The sequence below is a fragment of the Onychostoma macrolepis genome, chromosome 06 (assembly GCF_012432095.1).
Source record: "Onychostoma macrolepis isolate SWU-2019 chromosome 06, ASM1243209v1, whole genome shotgun sequence".
Lineage (NCBI taxonomy): Eukaryota > Metazoa > Chordata > Actinopteri > Cypriniformes > Cyprinidae > Onychostoma > Onychostoma macrolepis.
Genome location: NC_081160.1, coordinates 20,158,509 through 20,185,245, shown reverse-complemented (window position 1 = coordinate 20,185,245; position 26,737 = coordinate 20,158,509). Strand labels below are relative to the sequence as shown.

The 26,737-nt window shown below is 35.9% G+C and overlaps 1 protein-coding gene across 7 annotated transcripts in view; it reads left to right on the top strand.

Moving 5' to 3' along the window:
- Positions 1 to 26,737, top strand: part of mast2 (microtubule associated serine/threonine kinase 2) — a 152,718-nt gene that overhangs the window by 16,107 nt on the left and 109,874 nt on the right. For 5 of the 7 annotated variants that reach the window (XM_058778093.1, XM_058778099.1, XM_058778098.1 and 2 more), the window contains 2 exons: positions 16,783 to 16,930; positions 17,255 to 17,400. In XM_058778093.1, coding sequence (XP_058634076.1) covers positions 16,783 to 16,930; positions 17,255 to 17,400 — 294 coding nt within the window. The remainder of the gene's footprint in view (positions 1 to 16,782; positions 16,931 to 17,254; positions 17,401 to 26,737) is intronic. The other 2 variants (XM_058778095.1, XM_058778094.1) reach the window with 1 other exon arrangement.

The window sequence follows — 26,737 nt, the reverse complement described above, 5'->3', positions numbered from 1 at the left end:
ATGTTTCCAGCTATTAATAAGTTAGTAGTACTTTCAGCTCCATTTCACATATTTGACCATATATAAATCTATTCTGCAGAAATCAGTGCTAAAAATGCTTAAAAAAAAAGTCAGCAGATTCCCTCAGCGCCTGTGCATGGTATTACCTCAGATCTCGGCCCTACAGAGACATCTTGAATTTGTTTCTATGTAATCATCTCCTTTAATCAGATTTTACAGACATACATGTGTGCAGTAAAGCTTTGGCTTATTGCTTGGGAATATCAAGTCTATTTGGAAGGATTCTATTCTAAATCTGACTTTTGTGTCTTGATACAACATTCTCAATCGCTATTCTCATCTTTAATTTCCTCATCTGTCAAGACTTGTCTCAGAAGAGTAATCCTTTTTCTTTGAAACAGTAAGCAGCTTTAATTTAACACATTGAACATGTAGGGATATGCAAATATATTTTATTATAAATATAAGATATTCTTAAAAATGTAACATTTTATGCTTTAACACTGGCTCATGCAGTATAAATTGTCAAGTTTGGCTACTTTAATTTACACCATCTGTGTTCTTTTACTTACTGTGGCAAGAAAACACTTATAAACATTTTTCCTTTTGTTTGGTTGTTCTGTGAAGTTTTGTGAGACAAACACACATTTATGTAATAATCAGTAAAGGTTCCATAAACTTCCATCATTCAAGACCTCCTCTCATTGAGAACTGGACCAAAGAAACTTGGCCTGTGTTACAAGGCAGTGGCCTGATAATAAGCCTGGTTTTGTTTTGAATAAGTCCGAATTCCAATCTTTCACAGTTCACATTCAGGTCTTGGCTCAATGTCTGTCTTCTCACTTCTTCATAGCACGCAGCAATATTGGTTTGTCTTGGCTTTGAAAGTTAGAGGGTGGTGGGGTTCAACTGGAGAACTGGCAGAGTCATGTTACAATGTGTAACACACAATTACATAACCCGGCAGAAGCACTGCTGCACCATTACTCATGTGCCTGGCAGTTTAAGCTCTGATGAGAGTTCTTTCACAGTTCAGAGGTGAAGCCCTGGGCGATGCAGTCATGGTTGACAGATTTTTGTACAGTTGGCATTCTTTGACAAACAGTTTTATTCAGAAAAGGAATTTAGAGCTAAATTGTGAGAGAAACAACAGAAGACAAAAGTCAAATATACCATAGACTGAATTCTAGAGCTGCATTGAATTTAATCATTTAGTTATAAAACGCATTTTCTTCCAACTACACTTAAAATATCTTTTCATTAGCTACATGGCCTCTTGAGAGAGCATTATTGAGTATTATGTGTGCCAAGCTAATATAATAACTGCACATTTATCACTAGGAAGTGAAGTAACAGATGCATAAAAGTTGTGGGTGCAACCATATACATTTTGTTAAAATGGAAACAGTAGATAGAAGTGAGAAAACTTATCAGTAATACTCCAGATGTTTTCACATTCAGTGGTTTCATTTTGCACAATTGCATGCAGGCATCATATTGTGAAATTATGAAACCAGAAACTAAGGGGAATTTTTGAAGACTTTATGTTAGTTTGTGCACATTTCCCACAAAAGACTAACTGTGCCAAATTACTCTAGTGCAAAGTGTCCAGAGTTACTCGGTGACCTTAACAGTCATATGAACTACAGAAAAAAAGATAAGCAAATGAAACATTTTTCTTTTTGAGGAGTTTATTGTAATGGTTTTATGGACACTCCAGAGCCCTTTAAGGGATACGGTGGTGGGAAAAATTCGGGGTGAGTGGAAAAAATTCAGGGTGGGAGGAAAAAATATTTTTCAAATGTTTTGCGTTCTCTTGAGAAACTTTGCGTTCCTTCGCAAAACTTTAGCGTTCTCTAGCAAAGATTTTTGCGTTCTCTCGTAAAACTTTTGCATTCCCTCGAGAAACTTTGCGTTCCTTCGCAAAACTTTAGCGTTCTCTAGCAAAGATTTTTGCGTTCTCTCGTAAAACTTTTGCATTCCCTCGAGAAACTTTGCGTTCCTTCGCAAAACTTTAGCGTTCTCTCGCAAAACTCTTGCGTTCCCTCGCAAAACCTTAGCGTTCTCTAGCAAAGATATTTGCGTTCTCTCGCAAAACTTTTGTGTTCTCTTGCAAAACCATTTGAATTCAGACAAATTCTTCCTGTTTACTTTACAGCTTGCAGTGGTTACCGCTAGTATGTTCACAATGGAGCAGTTCATAGAGTTTTATTTTGAACTTGGACTCGAGTATAAAGAAATACAGTCAGTGCTTATTTCAAGGCACGGTTTTGGGACATTCTAAAACGCTTAATGTGGCTTAATGTTTTAAAACAGTGACATTGGAGGACTAAATTCGATAATAATAAATCCTGATAAAAATTATTAGGCTAACATTAATAACCTTATAAATAATATTACTATTAATAAAACAGAAAATGCCCTGCACGTTAAGCCTTTTCTTCCCCATAGAAAACGCTTAAGGTAGGCTAATAAAAGGTTCATACAGCTCATATGTTCACAATGGAGCGGTTTATAAAGTTTTTATTTTGAACTTGGACTCGAGAATAAAGAAATACAGTCAGTGGTTAGTTGAAGGCACGGTTTTGGGACATTCTAAAACGCTTTAATGTGGTTTAATGTATTAAAACAGTGACATTGGAGGACCAAATTTGATAACTAATAAAATTATTAGGCTTATATTAATAGCCTTATTAATAATATTACTATTAATAAAGCAGAATAGCCCAGAATATGAATGCAACGGATTTGGTGTTTTTAAATCACCGTTTTCAGTCATTAGCCTACTTTAAGCGGTTTATGGGGGAGAAAAAGCTTACGTGCAGGGTGTTGCGTTCATATTCTGGGCTATTCTGCTTAGTAATATTATTAATAGGGTTATTAATATTAGCCTAATAATTTTAGCAGCTCATTATTATTGAATTTGGTCCTCCAATGTCACTGTTTTAAAACATTAAGCCACATTAAGCATTTTATTATGTTTCCAAAACCGTGCCTTGAACTAAGCACTGACTTATTAATTTATTTGAGTCCAAGTTCAAAATAATACACTATGAACTTCTCCATTGTGAACATATGAGCTGTAAACACTGCAAGCTGTAAAGTAAACAGGAAGAATTTGTCCGAACTCAAATAGTTTTGCGAGGGAACTCAAATATCTTTGCGAGAGAACACAAAGCATTTGAAAAAGATTTTTTCCACTCACCCCGAATTTTTACCACCACCATGTCCCTTAAAGGGCTCCGTAGGACACTGCCTTTTGTAAGAAGTAAGTCTCTCATGCCCAAAAAGGCTGCATTTATTTATTCAAAATACAGTAAAAATATTGTTGAAAAAATTCAAATAGTTTAAATAGTTCTAATTTGCTGATTTGGTGTTCAAGAAACTTTTCTTATTATTATCAATGTTAGAAACGGGTGCTACTTTATATTTTTGTGAAAAATGTTTTTTTTTTTTTTTCATTCTTTTATGAATGGATATACAAAGTGTGTATCCGTAATCAATTAATTTACAAACTCCAGTTTGGGAAACCTTGGCGTAATGTAATGTTTAATGCACTTCATGTTGGTAATTGCAACGAACGGAATATTTTCTTACCCTGTATTTTTATATTATTATTATAATTATAATTTATTATGTGATAAACGACTTAAAAGTAATCTAAAAGTAATCAAAAATGTCTGATTACATTACGTAAAATGTGTAATGTAATCGATTACATTAATTGTACTAACTACAATTTTTTCATGTAATTGGAATCAGTAACGTACTACAATTTCTTTAGTAATCTACCCAGGTCTACTGACTATTAATGTTTAGTTTCTTCTCAAAAAAACAAAAACTTATTGACCCCAAACTTTTGAACAATAGTGTATGTTGTACAGCACAGCTGTCAAAGACATTGCCACTTTCAAGTACAGTTTGACCTCGCTGTTTCTCACATATCCCCGTTAATGCTAGTGTCAAGCTTTTCTTGAATGACTTTTCAAGGCCATCCCAGCTGGCTAGTCGGGCCGACACCCTGGCTCAGCCCCAGCGTATGAGAACATCATCCTGTCGTTCCCATGGAGTTAGTGCACAAACATCCACTCTTTCATTCAGCAAACCCTGGATACCTTGAGCACATCTGGAAGACATCAGCACACAGGCTACAAACTGACTAATGGGACATTGTGTTTCTGGCTGTGTGCACATGTACAGTAGGCATTACACGCTAAGCATGGACACACGCAAACGTCGATAAGTCACATCTCATTGGGAAGTTGAAGCAGAGAGGATTAGATTGAGGATTAGAGGATTACGTACTCAGGTCTGCTGGAGATGATTAAGGATTGTCCAAGCCATCAGAGTAAATTTTTTTTTTTTTTTTCTTCCCTTCTTTTCAATTTTGTCTCTGGATAAGTGAAGAAAGAGAGATTAGAAAGTAGAGTAACTGGCTGAAGCCATATTTGTTTGCATAAGTTTCATCTTTTTTCAGAATGTACTTTTCCTGGGTTTAGTTTCTTCCACAAAGGTTTAATTTTCAGCACCATGGCAGTTTTGATTGTTCTCGATCATCTTTGACTGTAGAGGACGTGCTGCATTTATACAGTTTTATATTTCTGCCGAGTCGAAAAATTAATCAGGTAGTATCACAAAGACGTTTTATTATTTTAGTTTTCATTTAAGGTCCTCTTATAACCTCTTATAAGGTTCTTGCACCAAAAATATTTGTAATTTAGTTTTATGTGACCATTTTCCACCCTCTGGAAAATAAATGGCCCTTTTTTTACTCGCCCATTTTACTCATGTCTTGAAAGGCGTTGACTCAGAAATCCAAATTTTCAAATAACCATGCTAAATGTTTATTTCACGGTGTGTCTTATGGGTTGTACTTAAATTTTTTTTTTAGACAATGTGTGTGTGTATTTTATATATATATATATATATATATATATATATATATATATATATATATATATATATATATATATATATATATATATATATATATATATATATATATATATATATATATATAAAAGCAATGGGTTGTGCTATAATAGGAAGAGGGTCTGAGTAATAGATATAAATGGATATGTAAGTAGGAACTAAGTGGGAAGAAGCAGTTGATTGGGACAAAAATAAACATAAAATTTGTAGAAGTCTTATCTACAATAAAATCTCTTCTGCTTGGCATGAGTTGCTACTGACATCATATAGAAAATAAATAGCATCTATCTTCTATTTGTGGTGTTTAGGCTGTGGTTGTGGACTCTGATCTGGTATATAGCACACCTCACCTGCTTGGGCAAACAGAAAGGCCAGTAGCTCTTATACCACAGCATGGCAGGTTGCCCGGCAGAGTGAGAGTGTTTATGTTGGTATTCCTGAGGGATTGACTGGTTTTATGAGCCGTTTTGTGTACCACAGCGGATGCTGTTCTGACTGGTGGATGTAGCAGGAGGTTGTTGGACTATTCCAGTTGTATGAGGGAAATCATTTATCTTTTTTTAGTTATTCTTAAAGGTTAATTGCCATAAATTTGGGGAGTACAGCCAGACTCGTGATAGCTCCTTGGCCATTGCTCATCTATTTGTTGTTGTCTGTCCTATTTTCTGATTGTTCAAAGAGATGTTGTACAGAAAGTTGGCACCTGTGTGTCTGAGTATAGTGCAGAGCTGGTTGCAGTCTGTTTTGTCATTGGTATTCATAAGAACAGTGTTTTCCCCACAGGGTGGGACCAGGAGTTAGATAGCAGAGTGGGTGGAAAGAAAAAGCCTGGATTGTCTTGAAGCAAGAGTGAATCACACTTAGACACAAATGTTTAGATTTAAAAATGCCCTGCTAGAAGTGATGGATTACAGATGCAGACCTGTATTTCATTACAGTTTATGAGTCAATGTTGAACTCAAAAACACTGATGCTATGAACCCAGTGAGCTGCACAGTGACACCTGACATAAATGGAGGCATATGTTTTAAACAGGTTCATTAGTAGTTGTAGTTGCCTACAGTTGCCTAATCTATATTCTATTGAAATCTATGAAGCAGTATGAAGCAAAAAACTTTAAGGCAGGGTTCAACTTTAACTTTTTTATTTTTCACCATTTCTTTTATTGTTTGGTTGGAAACAAAAGTTTGCTACTAGAATAATCTTAGCAGGTGAATAAGGCATCATGCAAGCTTAGTTTTATTTGTTAATGGTTTGAATGGCGTTTGTTTTCTGTGCTAAAATACTTCCCCCTATTCCAGTTTCATGGACAGTTACAATTATGGATAAGCCATTTGTAGGTTAACTTCCCTTGTGGCACTTTGTTTGGTTAGAAAGTCAGACATGACAACTTCGAGCAATAATGTGAGTAAGGGCTGGCTGGTATGACTAGGCCTACATCTATACTCTTACAGTAGATATATCTGCATCAAAGGCCAAAACTGCTTTTAGACATAAGAAATGGGCCCCTTGATAAGACGTGGCTTTTGTTTTTTTCATTTTATTTTGTTTTGTGTCCTTGCCGGGGATTTTAATTAATCTAGTGTCTTAATAAAAAAATGCTGTGACGTCTATTAAGTCTATTAAGATGACTATTAAGTAGGATTACTGCAAGACTGGCATGCAGGTGCTCCCCCCCACCTCCATCCCCCAAGTCAACACCTCAGCTTTGCTTGTCAGCAGTCATGCTTCTGTGAGCAGCCTAACACAATCAATTATTTTAAACCGAGTCTGCAAACATAGGTGTTGAATGGATATCTCTGAGATCTGATTTTAAGCATTCACTCTGTGGATATTCTTGCTCCTGATTGAGTTACTCTTGTGTTAACGTTGCCTGTGTTGCACTGCTTTGTCTGTGAGTTAGCTCAGGGTTTTCTGTAAACCAACAAAAGCATGGCAACATTACACTTGGAGTCCTCACTGCTCTATAATCCCAGCTTCTCCGGGGTAAAGGTCCTGCTGCTGGTGGCATGGCACTGGAGTGTGACATCACAGGATCTAACCGATTAGTTCTGTTAGGTTTGCGGTTGGCTTGTTTGGCTGTGTTTTGTTTCCTCATCAGGCTTGGGGGCTATAAGAAATAACTCACTCTCCTGCTCTCACTGTCAAATCAACCTTTCAGTTAGCAGGAATTTAGCTCTGTACGTCTTTCACAGTGTTTTTATTTAAGTCAGAGTGTTAAATGTTGCTTTGTGCAATAAATACTGTGTGCTACTTGTAACACATTTTGTATCATATGCAGGCTGCAGCTCACACACTTTTTTTTCCCTTCTGTGGTTCTACAGTGCTGAGCACTGACCTTATGTGGTTGCACAGTGACAACTCTTATCCATCACATCACTGCATGATTCAGTATTACAATTACAATTCATGAAGAATGATCAGAAAATTCAAGACATGGGGGAGGAAAATGTATGCATTTATATAATTTCATATAGTTAATATCACACGAAGATCGAACGCCGTTTTTTTTTTTTTTTTGCTTCAAAAATCATCATGATTACAAATGTGATAACAGTTCAATAAACAAGAAGTTAACATTAAGGGACTTACGTTTTAGACACCATATTGCCTGTTTTTGCTCTATTCACCAACAAAAATAACTCCAAACACAGCCGCAGTGCTGTTTTGCGTCTCTGAGCAACATGACGGTGTTTTGTGCCTGAATGAATCAACCGTTTAAATGTTTTGGTTCAGTCGCAATGACTCACTTCTTAACAGTGACTCGATGCCACCTACTGGTGGTTTTAATTTCACATTTACAGTATCAGTATTCAACGTTTTATGTATCAAAACATTATTTGTAACTTCAGGTTAAAGCATTCCATGTCCCTCAGAGCTGCATTAAACAGTGGGTAAATATATCCCACTTCAGATGCAGCTTCTGTTTCTTCTGCATTGCAAAGATGAATTTTGTTGATACTGATTTCATTTGTTTGGTAACAGCCCAAATGTCTTATTATACTAATTGACTGATTAAATTTAACTAATTAAAACTTTTTAAATTTAAGTTTGAAAATGATGAAAATTATATATATTCATATGAATATATATAATTTTCATCATTTTCAAACTTAAATTTAAAAGTTTTAATTAGTTATATATATATATAAGTGAATATTAGCATTTTATTTTTAAGTTTACTATAAAATAATTGTATTTGTATTTAATTCTAACTTTTTATTTTAAAATATAATAGTATTATCACACTTAATTATTTTGTTCATTATTTCATTTAAAAGAAAAATCTAAATAAACTAAATGTTTTGTATAACTACAATAAATAATTATATTTATAACTCAATTTAACTTAATTTTTTCTCTCCAGGCAACTAACTTTTATACCCGGACAAGTAAATGACAAATTTACTTGTCCGAAGGACAACCACATGAGAATGCTTAATGTCAAGCCCTGATATACAGTGGGTACAGAAAGTATTCAGACCCCCTTAAATTTTTCACTCTTTGTTATATTGCAGCCATTTGCTAAAATCATTTAAGTTCATATTTTTTTTCCTCATTAATGTACACACAGCACCCCATATTGACAGAAAAACACAGAATTGTTGACATTTTTTCAGAATGTTATCTTTCTTAGTTAACCTCTGTTTACTTTGTTTTATGTTGTATATTACTCTTTGGATTTCTGATGTTGTTTTCTTTCTGTTTATTGTTCGATGTTTTCCTCCCATTTCTGATGTTTATTGTAAAGTGTCCTTGAGCTCTGGAAAGGCGCTATATAAATAAAACTTATTATTATTATTATTATTATTATTATTATTTTTGCAGATTTATTAAAAAAGAAAAACTGAAATATCACATGGTCCTAAGTATTCAGACCCTTTGCTCAGTATTTAGTAGAAGCACCCTTTTGATCTAATACAGCCATGAGTCTTTTTGGGAAAGATGCAACAAGTTTTTCACACCTGGATTTGGGGATCCTCTGCCATTCCTCCTTGCAGATCCTCTCCAGTTCTGTCAGGTTGGATGGTAAACGTTGGTGGACAGCCATTTTTAGGTCTCTCCAGAGATGCTCAATTGGGTTTAAGTCAGGACTCTGGCTGGGCCATTCAAAAACAGTCACAGAGTTGTTGTGAAGCCACTCCTTCGTTATTTTAGCTGTGTGCTTAGGGTCATTGTCTTGTTGGAAGGTAAAGCTTCGGCCCAGTCTGAGGTCCTGAGCACTCTGGAGAAGGTTTTCGTCCAGGATATCCCTGTACTTGGCCGCATTCATCTTTCCCTCGATTGCAACCAGTCGTCCTGTCTCTGCAGCTGAAAAACACCCCCACAGCATGATGCTGCCACCACCATGCTTCACTGTTGGGACTGTATTGGACAGGTGATGAGCAGTGCCTGGTTTTCTCCACACATACCGCTTAGAATTAAGGCCAAAAAGTTCTATCTTGGTCTCATCAGACCAGAGAATCTTATTCAGGTGTTTTTTAGCAAACTCCATGCGGGCTTTCATGTGTCTTGCACTGAGGAGAGGCTTCCATCGGGCCACTCTGCCATAAAGCCCCGACTGGTGGAGGGCTGCAGTAATGGTTGACTTTCTACAACTTTCTCCCATCTCTGGAGCTCAGCCACAGTGATCTTTGGGTTCTTCTTTACCTCTCTCACCAAGGCTCTTCTCCCCCGATAGCTCAGTTTGGCCGGACGGCCAGCTCTAGGAAGGGTTCTGGTCGTCCCAAACGTCTTCCATTTAAGGATTATGGAGGCCACTGTGCTCTTAGGAACCTTAAGTGCAGCAGAAATTTTTTTGTAACCTTGGTCAGATCTGTGCCTTGCCACAATTCTCTGTGGTCTCTGAGCTCTTCAGGCAGTTCCTTTGACCTCATGATTCTCATTTGCTCTGACATGCACTGTGAGCTGTAAGGTCTTATATAGACAGGTGTGTGGCTTTCCTAATCAAGTCCAATCAGTATAATCAAACACAGCTGGACTCAAATGAAGGTGTAGAACCATCTCAAGGATGAGCAGAAGAAATGGACAGCACCTGAGTTAAATATATGAGTGTCACAGCAAAGGGTCTGAATACTTAGGACCATGTGATATTTCAGTTTTTCTTTTTTAATAAATCTGCAAAAATGTCAACAATTCTGTATTTTTCTGTTAAGATGGGGTGCTGTGTGTACATTAATGAGGAAAAAAAAAGGAACTTAAATGATTTTAGCAAATGGCTGCAATATAACAAAGATTGAAAAATTTAAGGGGGTCTGAATACTTTCCGTACCCACTCTATATGTATATATGTATATATGTATATATGTGTGTGTGTTAAACACAATCTACTGCATATAGATAACTTCATTTTAATTAAAAATAATAAATGAGAAAATATATAATCATAATCTATGACAAAAATACTATCATAAACTAGGTTAGTGGATAATTTAGCAGCAAAAGATACTCTAGAAAAATCATGGGTGCACAGTAATTTTATAAAACTTTTTATTTACAAATAAAAGTGAATGTGTAGGACTACATCTGGTAAAATGGTACACATTGCTCTTTGTATTGTTGTAAAATACATTCATGAAAAAACAAGCAAATACATTTATATAAAAATAAATCTATAGCACAGTAATGAAGGCAGCAACATATGATAGATAGGACAGAACAAGAAAGACTATTAATAATCTTTCATTGCGCAAAAGTATTATAATACAAAAGGCTCCAATACAGATTGGCACAAAGCGCTTATGCACATCCTGAGCGCAGAATGATGCGCTTGAAGCAGCACGGAGTCACAGCGTGCAGGCTGCGCAGCCCTCAGAGTCCGCACAGAAAAGTTCAAAGTACAAAGAGAAGATATATTGATGCATAGTGTATTAAATCTGTGCGTTAGTTTATTAAGCCTTTTCTTTTAACAGTTTTAAACCTCAGTTACTGTGCGCTCTTGAAGAGAGTTTGACTGTAGTAACCGAACGTGACACGCAGTTTGAATGCTGAATGGAGGATGACGAACAGACGCAGCGGAGAGAAGAGTTTACCTGAATTTGAATTTAACGACTTAAATATTCATCTGTACCTCAGATTAAACTATGGAACAGCTTTAGAACACTTGAAATATAGTGCATGAAAACTTTATGGTGCTTTATAATGTTTTTGTGCCTTTCGTAGGGCTCAACAATAACACAGAATAGTATACGCACAATATCGGTTTTGGATCGGTCTCATCTGATTGATACCCGATCCGCAGAAAACGACTGTATTGGAGCCGATACCGATCCTGAGTATCGGATCGATGCATCCCTAATAAATAAATAAATACATAAATATGTGATTAATCACAAATTTAAAATACTAGGATTTACCTGTAAATGTGTTGAAATAAAGAAATGCATGACAAACTAGTTTAAGGAAACAGAACCTTTCACACTTCCGCCAGGTATGATACATAATCCTTATTATTCTTTTATCATTATTCTTTTGTTCTTATTCAGCCATTATCAGCCTTTATAGTGGCAATAAAATGTTTACCAAGCCACATCGCTTCAATCCCAGTATACATTTACCCAACTATTATCAAAAGTATTTCTAAATAAATACAACAAAACATTTTCTTGCGACCTTACGTGAAGTATTATGACAAAATGCATTATAAAGAAGAATTGGACCTGTTCTGCAGGTGCATTAGAGCTAACATTAGCATCATGCTACAATTTATGAGATTAATAGTACACTTTTACTCAGAACTCACTTCAAATCACCATCGAGTGTTTGTAATAACTTCCTTTTGCGATCACGTGTGGAATTTAGTCGTTTACTGTTGTTAAAATATGCTATTTATAGCCTTTTATATCACTGTACAAATTAGCATTTCAGATGTACACATTCAATTCAAGAAAATCACATACAAATATCCTATCGTAATCGTGTGTTTATTGTCTTATATAATCTATAGTGGCTGTTGCCATGTTTATTTCTGCTGTGTAAAAGCCTTAACATATGCTCTGGCTGAAACTCACGTTGTTTGTGATGTTACAACCGCCTCTCCGTTCTTAAGTTGCCAGGCATACATTCCAAGTATAATAAACATTAGTAAAAGGATCTATTTTCATTTTTATTTGTCTATATACACCTTGGGCGGCCGTGGTACATTATAAAAGTAGCCCAATAAACCGCAACCCACAGCTCTGTAATTTTTCCCGCGACTTTATTTGCAAAATAGCCCACTTGTGCCTAGGGCTGTCGCGGTTAAGGAATTTCCCTTGCGGTAATTTTGAGTGGCTCAATAGCGGTATTATATATATATATATATATATATATATATATATATATATATATATATATATATATATATATATATATATATATATATATATATATATATATATATATATATATATATATATATATATATATATATATAATCTGTGTGTGTATGTGTTACGATGTAAGGAGGTCATATTCAGAAACCAATAAAACCGAAACTAAATCGCGTTGAAACAGGAAGTGAAGTAAACAGAAGAGATGACAAAATAACGGTCCACATAACAAAACTTAAACCTGACAATAAAATCATTAGTATATTGTTAGCCTATATATATATATATATATATATATATATATATATATATATATATATATATATATATATATATATATATATACATTATATATCAATATCATTATATATATATACATTATATATCAATTATATATCAATTAGTTCAGATCCTCGAATCTGACTGACGATACTTTTTCGGTTGATATTTCACCTGCGTGTTCTAGACGGCTGTCAGTCAGTGCAGCTTCATTGTGTGGCGGCAAGGGACTGTCTTTGAGTGAGCCTTTAAACCGTTCAAACGTTCAAAAGCGCTGATTCATTCAGAGATTTGTAATGAAACACGCTGTTTAAATCATTTTAACTTTGAGCGCCCCTTTTAAAGGCAATGATACACATTGTTATCATTAGTAATATTCAGTACACATGCACAAAGTTTAAAACAAGAAGGGCGTAACCTTATGAAAAAGAAAACACTGAAATATCGCGGTTGCTGCGGTTGTTGCATTCCTCTGCGGTTATGCTCGTCAATAGCGCGGTATTGCAATATTGCGGTTATCGCGACAGCCCTACTTGTGCCGTTACCCTGGCAATACTGGTTCGCTGTACCCTCATCACACAATGATAGATAACCTTCTGCGCTGCGATGACGGCAAGAAGTTTTTATCTTGCTGATCCTCCCATGTCATATCCTCCCTTGCATGAGTTCATTCAGTAAAAAAAAAAAAAAAATTGTAAATAAGGTCAAACCCAATCAGTCATCTCCAGTGATTAGCCAATGCATTTCCCTCGTCTTTTACCAGTGATCAGTGAACTTTCTTCACTAGACTGTTGATCCATTCTTAGTCATGAGCAGTGAGCTGCTATCAGTCAGTCTGATTGGGTCTAAATGGAGAGATGTGAGAGTGGGCTGGAGAGACTGATTAGAGGAGACCTCTGGAAAAACATCTGGGGAAGTGAAATTAGCCCTGCTACAAGTGTGCAACATGAGCTGGGTATAAACATACAGTGTTCACTGGAGAGTCATTAAGGCCTCTAGATTCTGAGGTCATGAGTTAACTGTGTAGTTTTCTCTTTCATGCTCTGTCAAAGAATGACTTACGGAACCAGTGATTCTGGTGCAAACAGAGCTTTTAAAGGGTCCAAAAAATGACAACTATATTAATTTACTCAACTTTTATATTGTTGCAGAACCATGTTTTTTTACCATGTCTTTTTACGTCTTTTTTTTTTTTTAGTTTTAGTTTTATTTATTTTAGCACTGTAGCTTTAGCTAAAATTAAATGTTTAAGGTTTTTTTATATTTTATTCCAGTTATTGTTTGTCAAGTAATGAAAGTGATTTTTATGGTTTAGATTTTTAACCCTGCGCAGAAGCAAATTATAGTTGAGAGCTGCACTGGAGGGGGAAGATTTTCAGAGAATAACAAGAAAGTCATATGGTTTTTGAACAACACAGTGGTGACTTGTCGTTTTTGTGTGAATGATACCTTTTAAGTGCACTTTCTGCTTTCTACACAGTAGTTATTATTAGCCATGTGCAAACATGCTTGAGAGTTTTTTTTTTTTTTTTTCTTACAGCTGTCAGTTATAATACTAGTTATTTCACTTTCTTCCATTCTTTCCAAACATAGTAATGATCCATTGACCCAACTGCTGCTTGTGCCATCTAAACAGAGTTAAAATTTAAGCCTGCAATGCATATCCCAAGGCAGGTGAGAGTGTCCCTCCCAGACTTGTGAACACACGTGAGAAACCTGTGTCCCTGATCTTCAGCTGATTAGCCTCAGGACTCTGATGTCATGATCACCCAGCCCCCCATGCAACACGATGCTGTCCTCTCAGGCAGGACTTAACAACGGCTGCATCTTCCAGCCTGTCATTGATGGAGTGTGCACTTGCTCACCTGGGCTATAGCCGGTTGGAGAAAATGGATGGTGTTGGCTGTAAATTTAGCTGCACTTTAGGAGCTAAGAGCATATGATAGATGTAGCAATCTTAGGAATAGCGTAAGTGGTAATTGGTGCCACTGAATGACCTGTCTGAACCTTTGTGTCAATAAATTAAAAACAAAGCAAGAGCAATCAAACATGCGCAAGGTAAGGGATGCAAAGTATTATGTTTGTGGTGTGTAGTAAAAAATGTGTTCCTTAATGTACTATGTTGCTTTTTGTGAAATGTATTTTATTCCTGTAATGGCAATAGCAGCCATTACTTCAGTCTGAAGTTTCACGTGATTTTTCAGAAGTTGTTCTAATATGCTGATTTAATGCTTTCTTAATATTATCAATGGTGAAAATTTTTGTGGAAACTGTGATGCATTCACTGATGAATACGAAGTGCAAAAGGACAGCATATAATTTAAATAGAAATATTTAACATTATAATTGCCTTTACTGTCACTTTTGATCAAAGCGTACTAGCGGAATAAAAGTATTTAAATAAAACAGCAATTTTTGAACGGTAGTGAATGAATTTGAGTGTGATTGTGAAACTTGTTTACAACCCTTTGTTTTCTTTCAGGGTCATTTTTTTTTTCTTGTGTCTCCAGTGGTCACTGTTAGGATTGCATTTGGTTTGTTGTTTCACTCTGTGTGTGTGTGAGCTAGTGACAACACTGACGTTTGTTTGCTTTGAGGATTTTTACTTTTGAGGCCTCGTGGTGTGGTTTTATGAGCGCTGCGTGCTTGATACAAACAGGCCTTCCAGATGTTTCTGGAATTTCGTGACACCACAGAGAGGATGTGACCAGCGCAGAGTTCCTGCCAGATTTCCATGGCAACGTCTGTTTCCCATCCTGACGAAGAACACAGGGAGTATGAATGAATCCGCAGGCGTCTTTAAAGAAATTTATTTGGCTGGCATATTGAGTTTATATTTCTTACCTCTTAAATTTGATTGTTCTGTTTTCCTGTCATAATTTTTGTGCTACTGATAGCTTCATGTTGCTGTTGTCTTTTTGTGGCTTGTTAATGTACTGATAGCAAAATACAGGCCAACAGAATAACCGTTGCAGGCGTCTTGGCTTTGGAAGGGAATTTATAGACTCCTCATGATTTTTTTTTTTTTTTTTTTGACAAACATGCTTTTTCTTATTGATTGTTCTGCTGTGCAAAGGCAAAACATTGTTGTATTTTCTTTTATTATCGTGTTGGCTTTTAAAAATGAAACCACCTAGTTTATTTCCTTTGCATTTAGCTTGATTATGCTTAAATGTGTAGAATACCCATAAATTGAATAAACTTAGCAACATTCACACCTGGATGACTCTTGTTTGCATGTCACAAGTTGCTAATTTGTCTGTCTCAAATGGATAAGCAATCTAGTTGTACTTCTAACTAAATGAATTCTGAATTTCAGAATCGCTGAAGAATTGCGAATAATAGAATATGCCCCCCAGCTCAAATCTTGGCAGCAAGTCATTATTAGCTATGTTTCCATCCAAAGATCCGTATTTAACTTGTGCTCAAAACTGGAATATCGCATAAAACATTTGCAAAGAGAACAAAATCGTCACTTCCTGATAAACTGGCACTAAATATCACTAAGAAAAGTAGAAGAGGAGAAGCCACTTAATCTAATCATTTTCATTTATGATGATTTACTTGCGCCTCAGAGCGAGCAGACGAAACACAATAAATGTAATTGTTTTCGGTGGTGCATTTCTGCTGTTTGGGGATGCAGTCGTGAAAGACAATTATACAGACTTACTTTGATGACAGACTTTGCTCAGGCATTTCAGAATGACCAAAACAACATTTCAGATGCTGTGAAACGAGATCGGTCCGCTGGTTAGTCAAGTCATCCAGTCCCATCATGCAAAGTCACATGAGTCGAGGTGAAATTTATTCGGTAAATGTGTTTCCATCGTAGTTTATGCACATTTTTTCTTATCAGATAAAAACTTTATCCTATTCAATTGTGCGTATAAGTGTTTTATACGCATTTTCAGAATTTATGCGCATCTTGGCGTTTCCATCCAGAGTTTTTTTTTTATTATGCGTTATTCCAAAATGCACATAAAAATAGGTGGATGGAAACAGCTATTTTCAGATTGATTATTCAGGTGTGACTCTCTGTGTGTGATGCAATGCTACAGTGTGGATGGAGCCACTGCAAACATTTTCTAAATCAATTTTATTGCTTTTGAGTTGACTCTGTGAACTTACCTAGTGTTATACAACTGTACATCGGTGTCTTATTTCAAGGTTTAGTAGTCCCTTATGTGGCATGTGTTAATACAGTTATGTGCGTTTGTTTGTCATTGAAAAGAAGAAAAAACTCCTAATCTCTGTGTTTCAGCAGGAGCTGCCGGCGCCGCCTCCCCTGCTGTTCAGGAAGCTGAGTAACCCCGACCTGTCTCCTGCTGCAGGAAAGACCAAACTGCAGCGGCAGCTTAGTCAGGATGACACCAGAGCCCGACGCAGCAGTATGGCCGGCATCCTCACCGGTGAGAAATCCCCCTGCCCCTTTTGCTTTTAAAAACTTCTGAAATTTGTGTAAAACCTGATGATCACGTTATGCAACATGATTTGAGCATACCATGTGTATTTTACCTAAGAGTATTTTACGTTCTGTGCAATTTTTAATGTCACAAATTTGCTTTCATTCAAGAAGTGATTTACAAAGACTGCAGAATTTGGTTCACATTATATAAAAGCTGTCAGAGAGAATCTGTGGCTTGGCTTTGATTTGGTTTTGACCACAGAATACAGATACATATACAAAACAAGAAATGACTATGTCCTAATTCTGTTTCCTTGGTGTGCCGCAGGAAAGCAGCTTCTGCCTCTGTCCAGCAGCATGCACGGTGGAGTGAGTCAGCTGGCCTGGCAGCAGCATTCAGGAGAACCCAATAACTTGGTCCGCATGAGAAGTCAATCCTTTGGCCAGTCTGCCCCCTCTCTCACTGCGGGTCTGGTGAGTGCATGTGCACCACACATGCGCACGAACCCACTCTTATCTGTTTCCATCAAACACGGGGTCCAAAATGACCCAAAATGCAAGTGAAAATCTAACAAATGCAAGTAAAAGTGTTAAGGAACTGCAACATAATACTTGGTATAAATCAAATTTGTAAGAATGATAGTCTGACCATCAGTGTAAAAATCTCCATGTGATGACAAATGTGGTACATGTGGTATCTCTTTTTCAGATTTTCTTCATTGGCCCATGTGGCAAGCAACAAAAACTAAAACTGTAAAAACATTTTTGTTACTTGAAATAAATGTTAACTGAAATTAAATAAAATAAAAAAACTCATTTTTTTTCCATATTTGCCAAGGAACTTATAACTAGAATAAACTAAAATAACTAAACTTAAATAAAGATGAATAAAAGCTATATAGACATTTAAAAACACACAACAAAAAATACTTTAAATAAAAATGAAAACATAAAAATAAAAATAATTCAGTTATAGTATAGTAATCAATTTTACTAAAATAACAATGGTGGCAAAAGGTTGAAATCAAAGGGGTGAATTTTAAAAAACTGGCACTGACACGACATGCTGATGAATGAATAGGATACAGTAGCTCACAGATGCAAATTTACTCCTTGTCAAGTACCTCTGCGTCCGATCACGTCGCAGAAATTCTGTATTTATTTATTTTTTACTTTCATTGTATATCTCAGTAAATGCAAAGGCAGTTTAGTGTTAGGTGTGGCTGGTCTGTGTGAGTTTATGGAGGTTTAGAATGAAGAAAGTATATGTGTCAATTACAGCAATATATCTTTATCTGATGAGGTCTTGTACCTGCTATATGTGCAGAAGATGCGTTTGCAATCATTTTGTTGTGCAATATAAAGCCTGGTGCCATAGCTACATCTGCTGTCTAAGCCTAGTACTACACCATTGAAAAAGGGGAAACAGCAAAAAGGAAGCCCAATGATTAAGTTTTGGTTATGTAATATAAATGAATCAACATATATGTAATTACATAATTATTTATAATTATAATTATGTATATAATTGCATAATATTAGTAATAAGTGTGTATGTGTAATCTTTTTTTTTTTTTTCTTATTGATCTACTTGAACAATTCCCAATTAAAATTTTTTGGATGTAGTCTTTTGTGGCATGCTGGACCTTTTTAATGACTGTATAGTAAGATTACTAGATAGAAATGGACTATTAATACTAATCAAGTTTGAGATTTGTTCTGTAAACAGTAGCAAATGGAGGTAAAGCATTCGTGATTCCCTATACCGAGTTTTCTATTTTCAGATCCTTAAGTTCACTACTGTCTGAAAAATTGCAAGTCACAGTGTGTTTGCATGGATTTGCTTTACACTGCTCTTGTTTGCATGCTGAACATAAAGAAAGCCTTGTACATAATACAGAGTTCTGTGATGTTCATGGTTGTTTATAACCATGAGATGGCAGCATTGCCCACATCCAGCATTGCCCACTGATGTAAAACTAAACTGTACAAACTTTGAATGGATAAAGTGCTACACATGGGCTGTGTGATTATCTCAGCCCTTATGTTTATGGATGAATAATGTACTCAGCACTGCAGTGTAGCGCACTGTCCTAATAAAGTAGTTATTAATATGCCAGTTCTTCAGCAGACCCTATTTAAAAGGCCTTGTCTGTTGAAAGAGAAGCCATGAACACACTAATTGCTGCTTATTAGGCATTATATGCCAGCAAACAGTAGCATGCTGATATTAAGATGTAATAGTCCACAGTTATTTAAAGCTGCAACTTGCAAGACTACTCCTTTTATACTGTGTGCCTGTATGCAGGATAATATAAAGTTAGTTTGTGCCATTAAAATGACTGCATCAGCATATTTCAACTGTAATTTAAAGGCCTGTTGATTTGAATTCATCACTGTTTTATATGACACATAGCCTTTGGATGATAAATTCCTGTGCGCATCAAGTAAGCGGCATCATAAATATGATATCCATCATGATGCAGCAGTATATCAAGTTTTTAAAAGGAAATTATTCATTTTAATATGTGTGCAATCTATTTGACAAATCATTTTTCAAATAGATTGCAATACTATATAAAGCAGCTTCCAGAAAAAAAAATGCTAGTGAAAATATAACCTGCTGAGCTGCCGCTGCTGCCTCTTCTTTTTCTGTATTTACAAAATCATATTTTTGTCTCACTCTTTGTAGATCCACATACTGGTTATTAGGAAATTATGTGTTGTAGACATATTGAATGTGAATGGAATTGACAATAGAAGTACAGTTTAAAAAATATTGACATCAGAGACAGTATGAAATCTTGTATCACAGTATCAATATTTTATATTACTGTAATGGTATACATCAAAAATACCTATTTTGGCTGGAAAATTGAATGAAAAATAATTTTCTGGTGGTAATTTTTATAAATGATCTAATGGGCAATCCAGTGACTTAAATACATTAAAGATGAAAGTTGCTTGATATCATTTGATTATTTTCTCTTTTTATTTGGATTTACTTGATGGACATCAACTAGGTCAGGTCCTCATCTTGACTTGTTTGGGACAAGTCTTGCCCTGGATTTTCAATTCTGCCCACTGATATCCAACATTTTTAACAGGATATAAATATTTTCTGGTTGACACAATTATGGTTAATGCCACCGAGCTTTGCAAGTATGTTATTTTTCTTCTCATTCATAGACCTAATAATGTGGTAAAGGAAATGACCTGGTGTTGGTTTATCCTGTGGTGATGTAGTTCATAATCCTCAGATCCAGGCTGTGAGGGCCGGGGGTGCTGCTTCTGTGCTGCTTTATTGTATGAGACGTGGGAGAGACATAGTAGAGGGAATGGAGTGACTTAAAGGGAACCATGCAGGACAGGCAGATGGTGTTTACCTTCCAACTACAAGCATGGAGTGGGGTGTGTGTTTGTGTTTTGTGCAAGCAAATTTTTTTTATTTTTTTTGGGTATGTGATTTTTGTGACGTGAACCATAACTGATTATGCAAAGTGATTCATCTGATTGGTTTTCATAAGATTTATTGTTCTGCCAACAAGTTACCCACAAGGAGCAGACAGGGTGCTGGAAATAGCATTACTCATTGAGCTAAGCGATTTGAGCAAACACCATAAGTACTTGTTACCTATATAATTGATCAGACTTGCATCTAGGACACGGTAAAACAATGAAACAATTGGATTTACATTGAAGGGAGGACCTGAGCCATTTGTTACATAGCAGCGTGTATAATTATGTGCAATGTGTATAATTGTGTAAGTTGTTTCTTTCTTATATTTTTATGATAGCAGGAAATTGTCTTTTGGTTATACACAGGTCACTGTTGCCTGTTCAGATCTTTTAATGGCACACCTTCAGGGAAGAAAAAGGTTATTTTGTTTTCGTCCTTTGGTGCTCAGTCTGAATTGAGATGGCAGTGAGGCTGGAATAAGTCAACAGTGGCATTAACATACTGTGATATTTGCATAATATTTGCATATAGGCAGGGGGAAAAGGCAAGGTTGTTCTAGCACTGTAGGCGATATTCTTATTCATTCCTGTTTCTTATTTTTTGTGTATGTTATTGAAGTTCTAGCCTGATGTTCAAATATTATATTAAGATTTAACAGCTGGTCTGCTATGGAAATCTAAAACTGTATTTTATCAGCTAAAGAAGAACAGATAAAGAAGCAGATTCCTAGTTGAAGTGCCTTTTGTACAGAGGATACCAGACTTAAATTGTGCAGTGGTTGTATATTTTAAATGGTGATTTGTTTTCCCCTCCCAGGGAATCTGGTCTTTAGTGTGGTTAATGGAGCTTTTATAGGCAGTTGGAGACCCGCATAAGTAGCTGCGGCTCTCATGAATACACAGTCAATCCTTTGTCACGTAATCTTTTAATGGGAGAGTGAAATCTGTTTCCATCCTTTAACATTTTTTGCTCTAGCCTATACCTCTTTCTTGATCGATTCATTTTTGAAAAATGTTACCCAGAGGCAATAGGCTTTAACGGACACAAAGAAGACAAAGAAAAACACCAGACTAGTATGTTCGCTCATCTCCCATCATCGAGGTCACAAACAGCCGAAGTGAGTGGCTATGTGAGTGGCTATGTACATGATTAAATATTCAAAAGGCAATTATGAATAATTACTTGAAAGAGACCCTCCACTGTGCTGCCAACCAACCCGAGGTGACGACACTCATGGCAGCGGTAGAGGCTGCTGGGATCTGTCTTTTTTGTTTCTGTGCTCTTAGCTTTGTTTCTGCAGTATTTACCCGCTCTGCTTGTTTTCTTTATCTGGGTATGACAGTTGTTTTTGCTTTTTGCTTTGCACCTTTTGTTTCTTGTCTTCAGGCTTTTAATCTGATGTTCCTTGCATCTGGCCTAGATCCTGATCGTGATCTATGACGCAAAATAATAAAACAAAATTTAGCAGTTTACCTGGAGGGAAAAAGCACTTTTTAACGTTTCTTTAAAAAGATCTAAATCTTGCAGACAGAAAGAACACAAAGTTTAATACAAGAGCTAGCATTGACAGTTCAACTGTCATTTAGATAAGCATCATGCAAATTTTTTTTTTTTTTTTTTGCTTTTTGAAAAACTCAGATTATATTAGCCTCTTTAAACATTAATCAGTCAATCTTTACATAACAGTTGGGCTTTCATAAAAAGTTTAACAGTTAATGAGAAAGTACTGCATAATGTAATAGTCACAGTTATTATTTCCTTATTAAAAGTCTTATCCATCAAGAAATGAATAGTGCTCCTTTTGAAGAATGTTTAGAATCATGTACATTCGTAATACAGGACTAATAATTATTAACATTGACAATTTATTACAGTTGACGCTGTATCCACATTATAAAGCATATTGTAGGACGTTTTTGACAGTGCCTGAGCACAACTACAAGCTATTATCCTGCACTATATCCAGTTTGCTGCTATGTCATATTCACTGTGTACTATTTTTTAAATTAGTGTTCCCTGCCCTTTATTTGAGAAAATGATTACCACTGTGCGCAGACCTACCAGATAATGAAATTGTTTCCAAATAATTTCATTTAATAAATTTTAATACATTGTGTAAAATAAATATCTATTTAATGACATAAATGTATCTTTGTATTTTTTGTGCATGTGTTCTTATCCAAAAATAATTATCATCCATCAAAAAAAAAAAAAAAAAGTAAATAAAATAAATAAATAACTATATTGGTTGATCACTAATTCACACTGGTAGATGTCATATAAATCTTAAAACATATACAACATTAACAAACAAAGTGATTTCAGTCATTTTGTATTTCAGTGCTACTTCTAAAATCCAGAAAATCCGAAAGGGAAACATAGAAACTGCAAAGTTCCCATCGTCCTTGTCACTGCAGGGAGTGAAGCTGACTCACGCTTTCTCTTCAAGGTTACACATTCAATAGCCAGTGAAGAGAGAGAAACAAGAAGAGAAAACATACATTCTAAACACAGTGATACTTTTCTTTTTACTTGCCCTTGATAACTTCACCTGTCGAGCCAGCAGGACACGCTCATAATTCATCTCTGAAAGTAGACTGGATGTACCTGGTTGTGCTTGGAGTCAGAAACTGAGGATAGTTACACTTAGCCTATATCCTGCAGAATGCATTTAGGCTAGAACAGCGTTGCAGCGTGGCCCTCAAAGAGATAATACAGTCAAAAATCCCAAATGTGTGCTATCGGTCTTATGTAAGAGCCTCACAGGAGAGAGTGTGTCCTAAACTGGCACAATTTTCCTAACCAATTGTTATTTATGTACTGGAAAAATAGAGCAATGTAGCATTTTCATTGTAATTTTCTTCTTCAGAAACAGTTATGCAGATGCTATTGCATTGCAAGTACCAACAGTTCATGCAGTTCATGCATTTCCTGGGAATCAAACCCATTGTGTTGCTAGTTCCATGATGTACTGTTATTTTCATCATGCCAATTGCTTTTTTAGGAATACCACAGCTGCTGTAGTTTTTGTCCTTGGAGTTCTTGATTCAACTCTTTAAAGTAGAAACCCTTTTTGATGTAACATACAATCTGATTTATTATTGATGTTTCATTTCTGCGTCTCTCAAAAAGGCTTTGCCCTTTTTTGGCATGGTGTTCTCATAAAGTCGTCTCAGCATGTTTAAAAGGCAAAATAACAGACCTTTTAAGCTGATGTTTTGAAAATGCACATGCAACGGCCCCTTTTTCAAAAAATGAGCTTTAGTTCTTACCTTCTCTTCATTTTGCCCACTTGCTGTCCTCTTGCTGTATTTTTTTTCTTTCTAACATGTTCTTATCCTCATTTGTCAAAGCTGTGACCTTTTAAACCTCACACAGGGGCTGGATTCAAACTTTAATTGGTCAGAATATGACAAGTTCTAGAGCTGAAATGACCGCTTGGCCTCGTAATTATGAACCGGTTCTGAATACTCTGTTAGTCATTAATATCTGAGCTTTCAAATGCAAGCTTATACTGTATGTCTATTATGAGTTATTTTGTTGAATTCATTTTAAGGTGCATAATTGAGACTGTCGACACTGGCTGTTCCTTTCAAAGGAGCTGATCCAAATTTAGTTAATTACCCAGGTCTCCACAGGACTCATACAGCCCTTTTGTCTATCTTCCTCCCCATGGTGAGATTCTGGTTGACTGAGTCCAGATAGCAATTACGATACATATGAAAAATTAAACGTGTCTGCTTGAGATCAGTGCACATTTGGAGCACAGAGTCAATAAACACAGCACAACATTACTCTTGGCTTCCGGCAACTCATTTTCCAAAAATAATTGGCTGAGGAGGTTTTTCGCTTTGTTTTTGCAAGCTCTCTTGTTCCTGTTTTGCTTATTCCTATGTCTGTTCCTCAAGGACTATGAGCACCAGTGCTGGTGGAGGGCTTAAACGAGTCATGCTCCTAAAGGAAACCCTTTCCTCTTTGTGTTTTGAAGCTAAGCAAGAGTACAAGAGACTTTCATCCTTTGTGCTGGGAATTTGGCTTCATATTTTCTGCAGGTGCCTTAATTAAAAATATGGGGATTGAATTTCATGCTCTTTGGTCCTTATGCCACTGCATGAGTGTTACTGACAGACTCTGAGATTGACAGGTACAAATAATAAGGCATAAAATTCAACCTTTGTTCACACTGAAATCCCAGTGGTATGTAGTTTTTACACTTTTCACAAATTTCAAAAGGTGAAGTGTGTAATAGTTTTTGAAATACTTTTTTTTTAATTTCCAGCTTAATATGCAGAGACAACTACCAGCCCTACTTGGCAACACTGGTTAAGTTTTTTTTTTTTTTTTTTTTTTTAAATTATAAATTAATAAATATAATGTAAAATGTATGTATACACACACACACGGGTTCAGGAAGATTTTCTTTTGTTTGAATAAATTAATAAATAGGTAATAAATAGTGATAGTACAAATTAAATGCATCGTTACAAAAGATTTCAATTTTTAAATAAATGCTTTTCTTTTGAACTTTCTATTAATTAAATAATTAGTTTCCCAAAAATATTAAGCAATACAGCTTTTTTCAGCATTGATAATGTTTCTTGAGAACAAAATCACCAAATTATAATGATTTCTGAAAGATCATGTGACATTGAAGACTGGAATAACATTCAAATAGAAAATAGTTATTTTAAATTGTGATAATATTTCACAATATTACAGATTTTGCTGTATTTTTAATCAAATAAATGCAGCTTTGTTAAGCATAAGAGATTTATTTTAAAACATTTCAAAACTGTTACCAACCACAAACATTTGCACAGTATACATATGCATAATATATATATAACAGTCAAAATAAGGATACAGTCCCACACCAGCCTAAATATCATACACTCTTCATCTCTCTCCTCTGACAAGGCGTTGAGTCTGGGGTATCTTGTTTTGTCAGTTTTGAAATTAGTTTGAGATGGAAATAGCTATTGTTCCTCTCAAGAGGCTTAACAAGTGCTATGAGCCAGACTGTCATAGTATGTTCTTTCCCTCTCTCTAGTATTGTTGTCATACAGTTCTCATTGTTTTTACCCATATTGCAACCTTGTTATTTTGAATTCATGCATTTAGAGTATGAGGCTCAATTAGCGTCTAGTTCAATTAAAATAAGTGTTGTATAATGTGTTTATGAGCTCTAATAGCATGCTTGATATGGTTTTTGTGAGAGCTTGATTTGAAATGCATTAGCTGGGTGTTCAGGGAGGTTGTTTAATTGCTGTCAGTGGTGGACTGTATTTCTGCCTTAAGGCAAGCACCGATGTCTGGTTCAGCTCACCTGCTGATCTCACAACCCATCTGTTCAAGGATCTGTGTATTTACTACATGTACAATGCTTCATACTGTGTACACAGTTCACGTTCTTGTGATGAAGGGCTTGACTATATGGTCTGTGTGTCTGCTTTCAAAGTATGCAGCTGTCTTGTAAATATGTATAAATCTATTAGCATTTGTTAAACAGGCTCTTTGCCTTAGAGGTGGTTTTCCTGCATAAAGCAGATGATGTTGGCCGATGACTGTCTGTGCCTGAGGCTTTGGCTTGACTGGGTTGTGTTAACCTTTGACTGTGTGAATGATATCGCTGTACATGTCTGAACCCACTGGCATTTCTGTTCGTCTGCATCTTTATTGTTGTTTATTGACACAGTATTTATGTTTCACCTTTTTGTGCAGACCTTGTGTTTAAATAGTGTAATTTAGCAGGTAGCTGAGACTTTGAATCTTAATACAGCTGTTTTAGTAGAATCTGACTTTTTCCATGTTTAAGGGCTAAAAACGGGTCCCCGGTGCATTTACCAACCCATAAAACCTTAAAAAGAACAACCCAGTAAATTTAGTTTGATAAGCCTTTCTCTACAAGCTTGTGAAAAAACGAGCTGCTCAGATTTCGCTCCCCCCATGATGTAGAAAGGGGATCTTATAATATTACCACCCCTTAACAGGGTCCTATTATGCTCTCTTACAAAGTCTTGATTTTGTTTTGGGGGTGTACTAGAACATGCTCTCATGCTTGGTGGTTCGAAAAAACACATTATTTTTCACACAATTTACATTACAATGCCTTTCTCCCCAGCCTGGCGCAAACGGCTCGATTAGTTCCGGGTTTGATGAAAAAAAACAAAATGTGTTGTGATTGGTTAGCTGTCCCAGTGTGTTGTGATTGGCGAACAGTTTAGACGGTGTTTCAGTACTGCCACACCTACTGATCTATATATATTCTCTATTATAGATCAGTGGCCATGCCCCTTGCCAAAGCAGCAATTTCCGGATGGCGTCATTATTGCCATATCAGTTTGAGCCTGA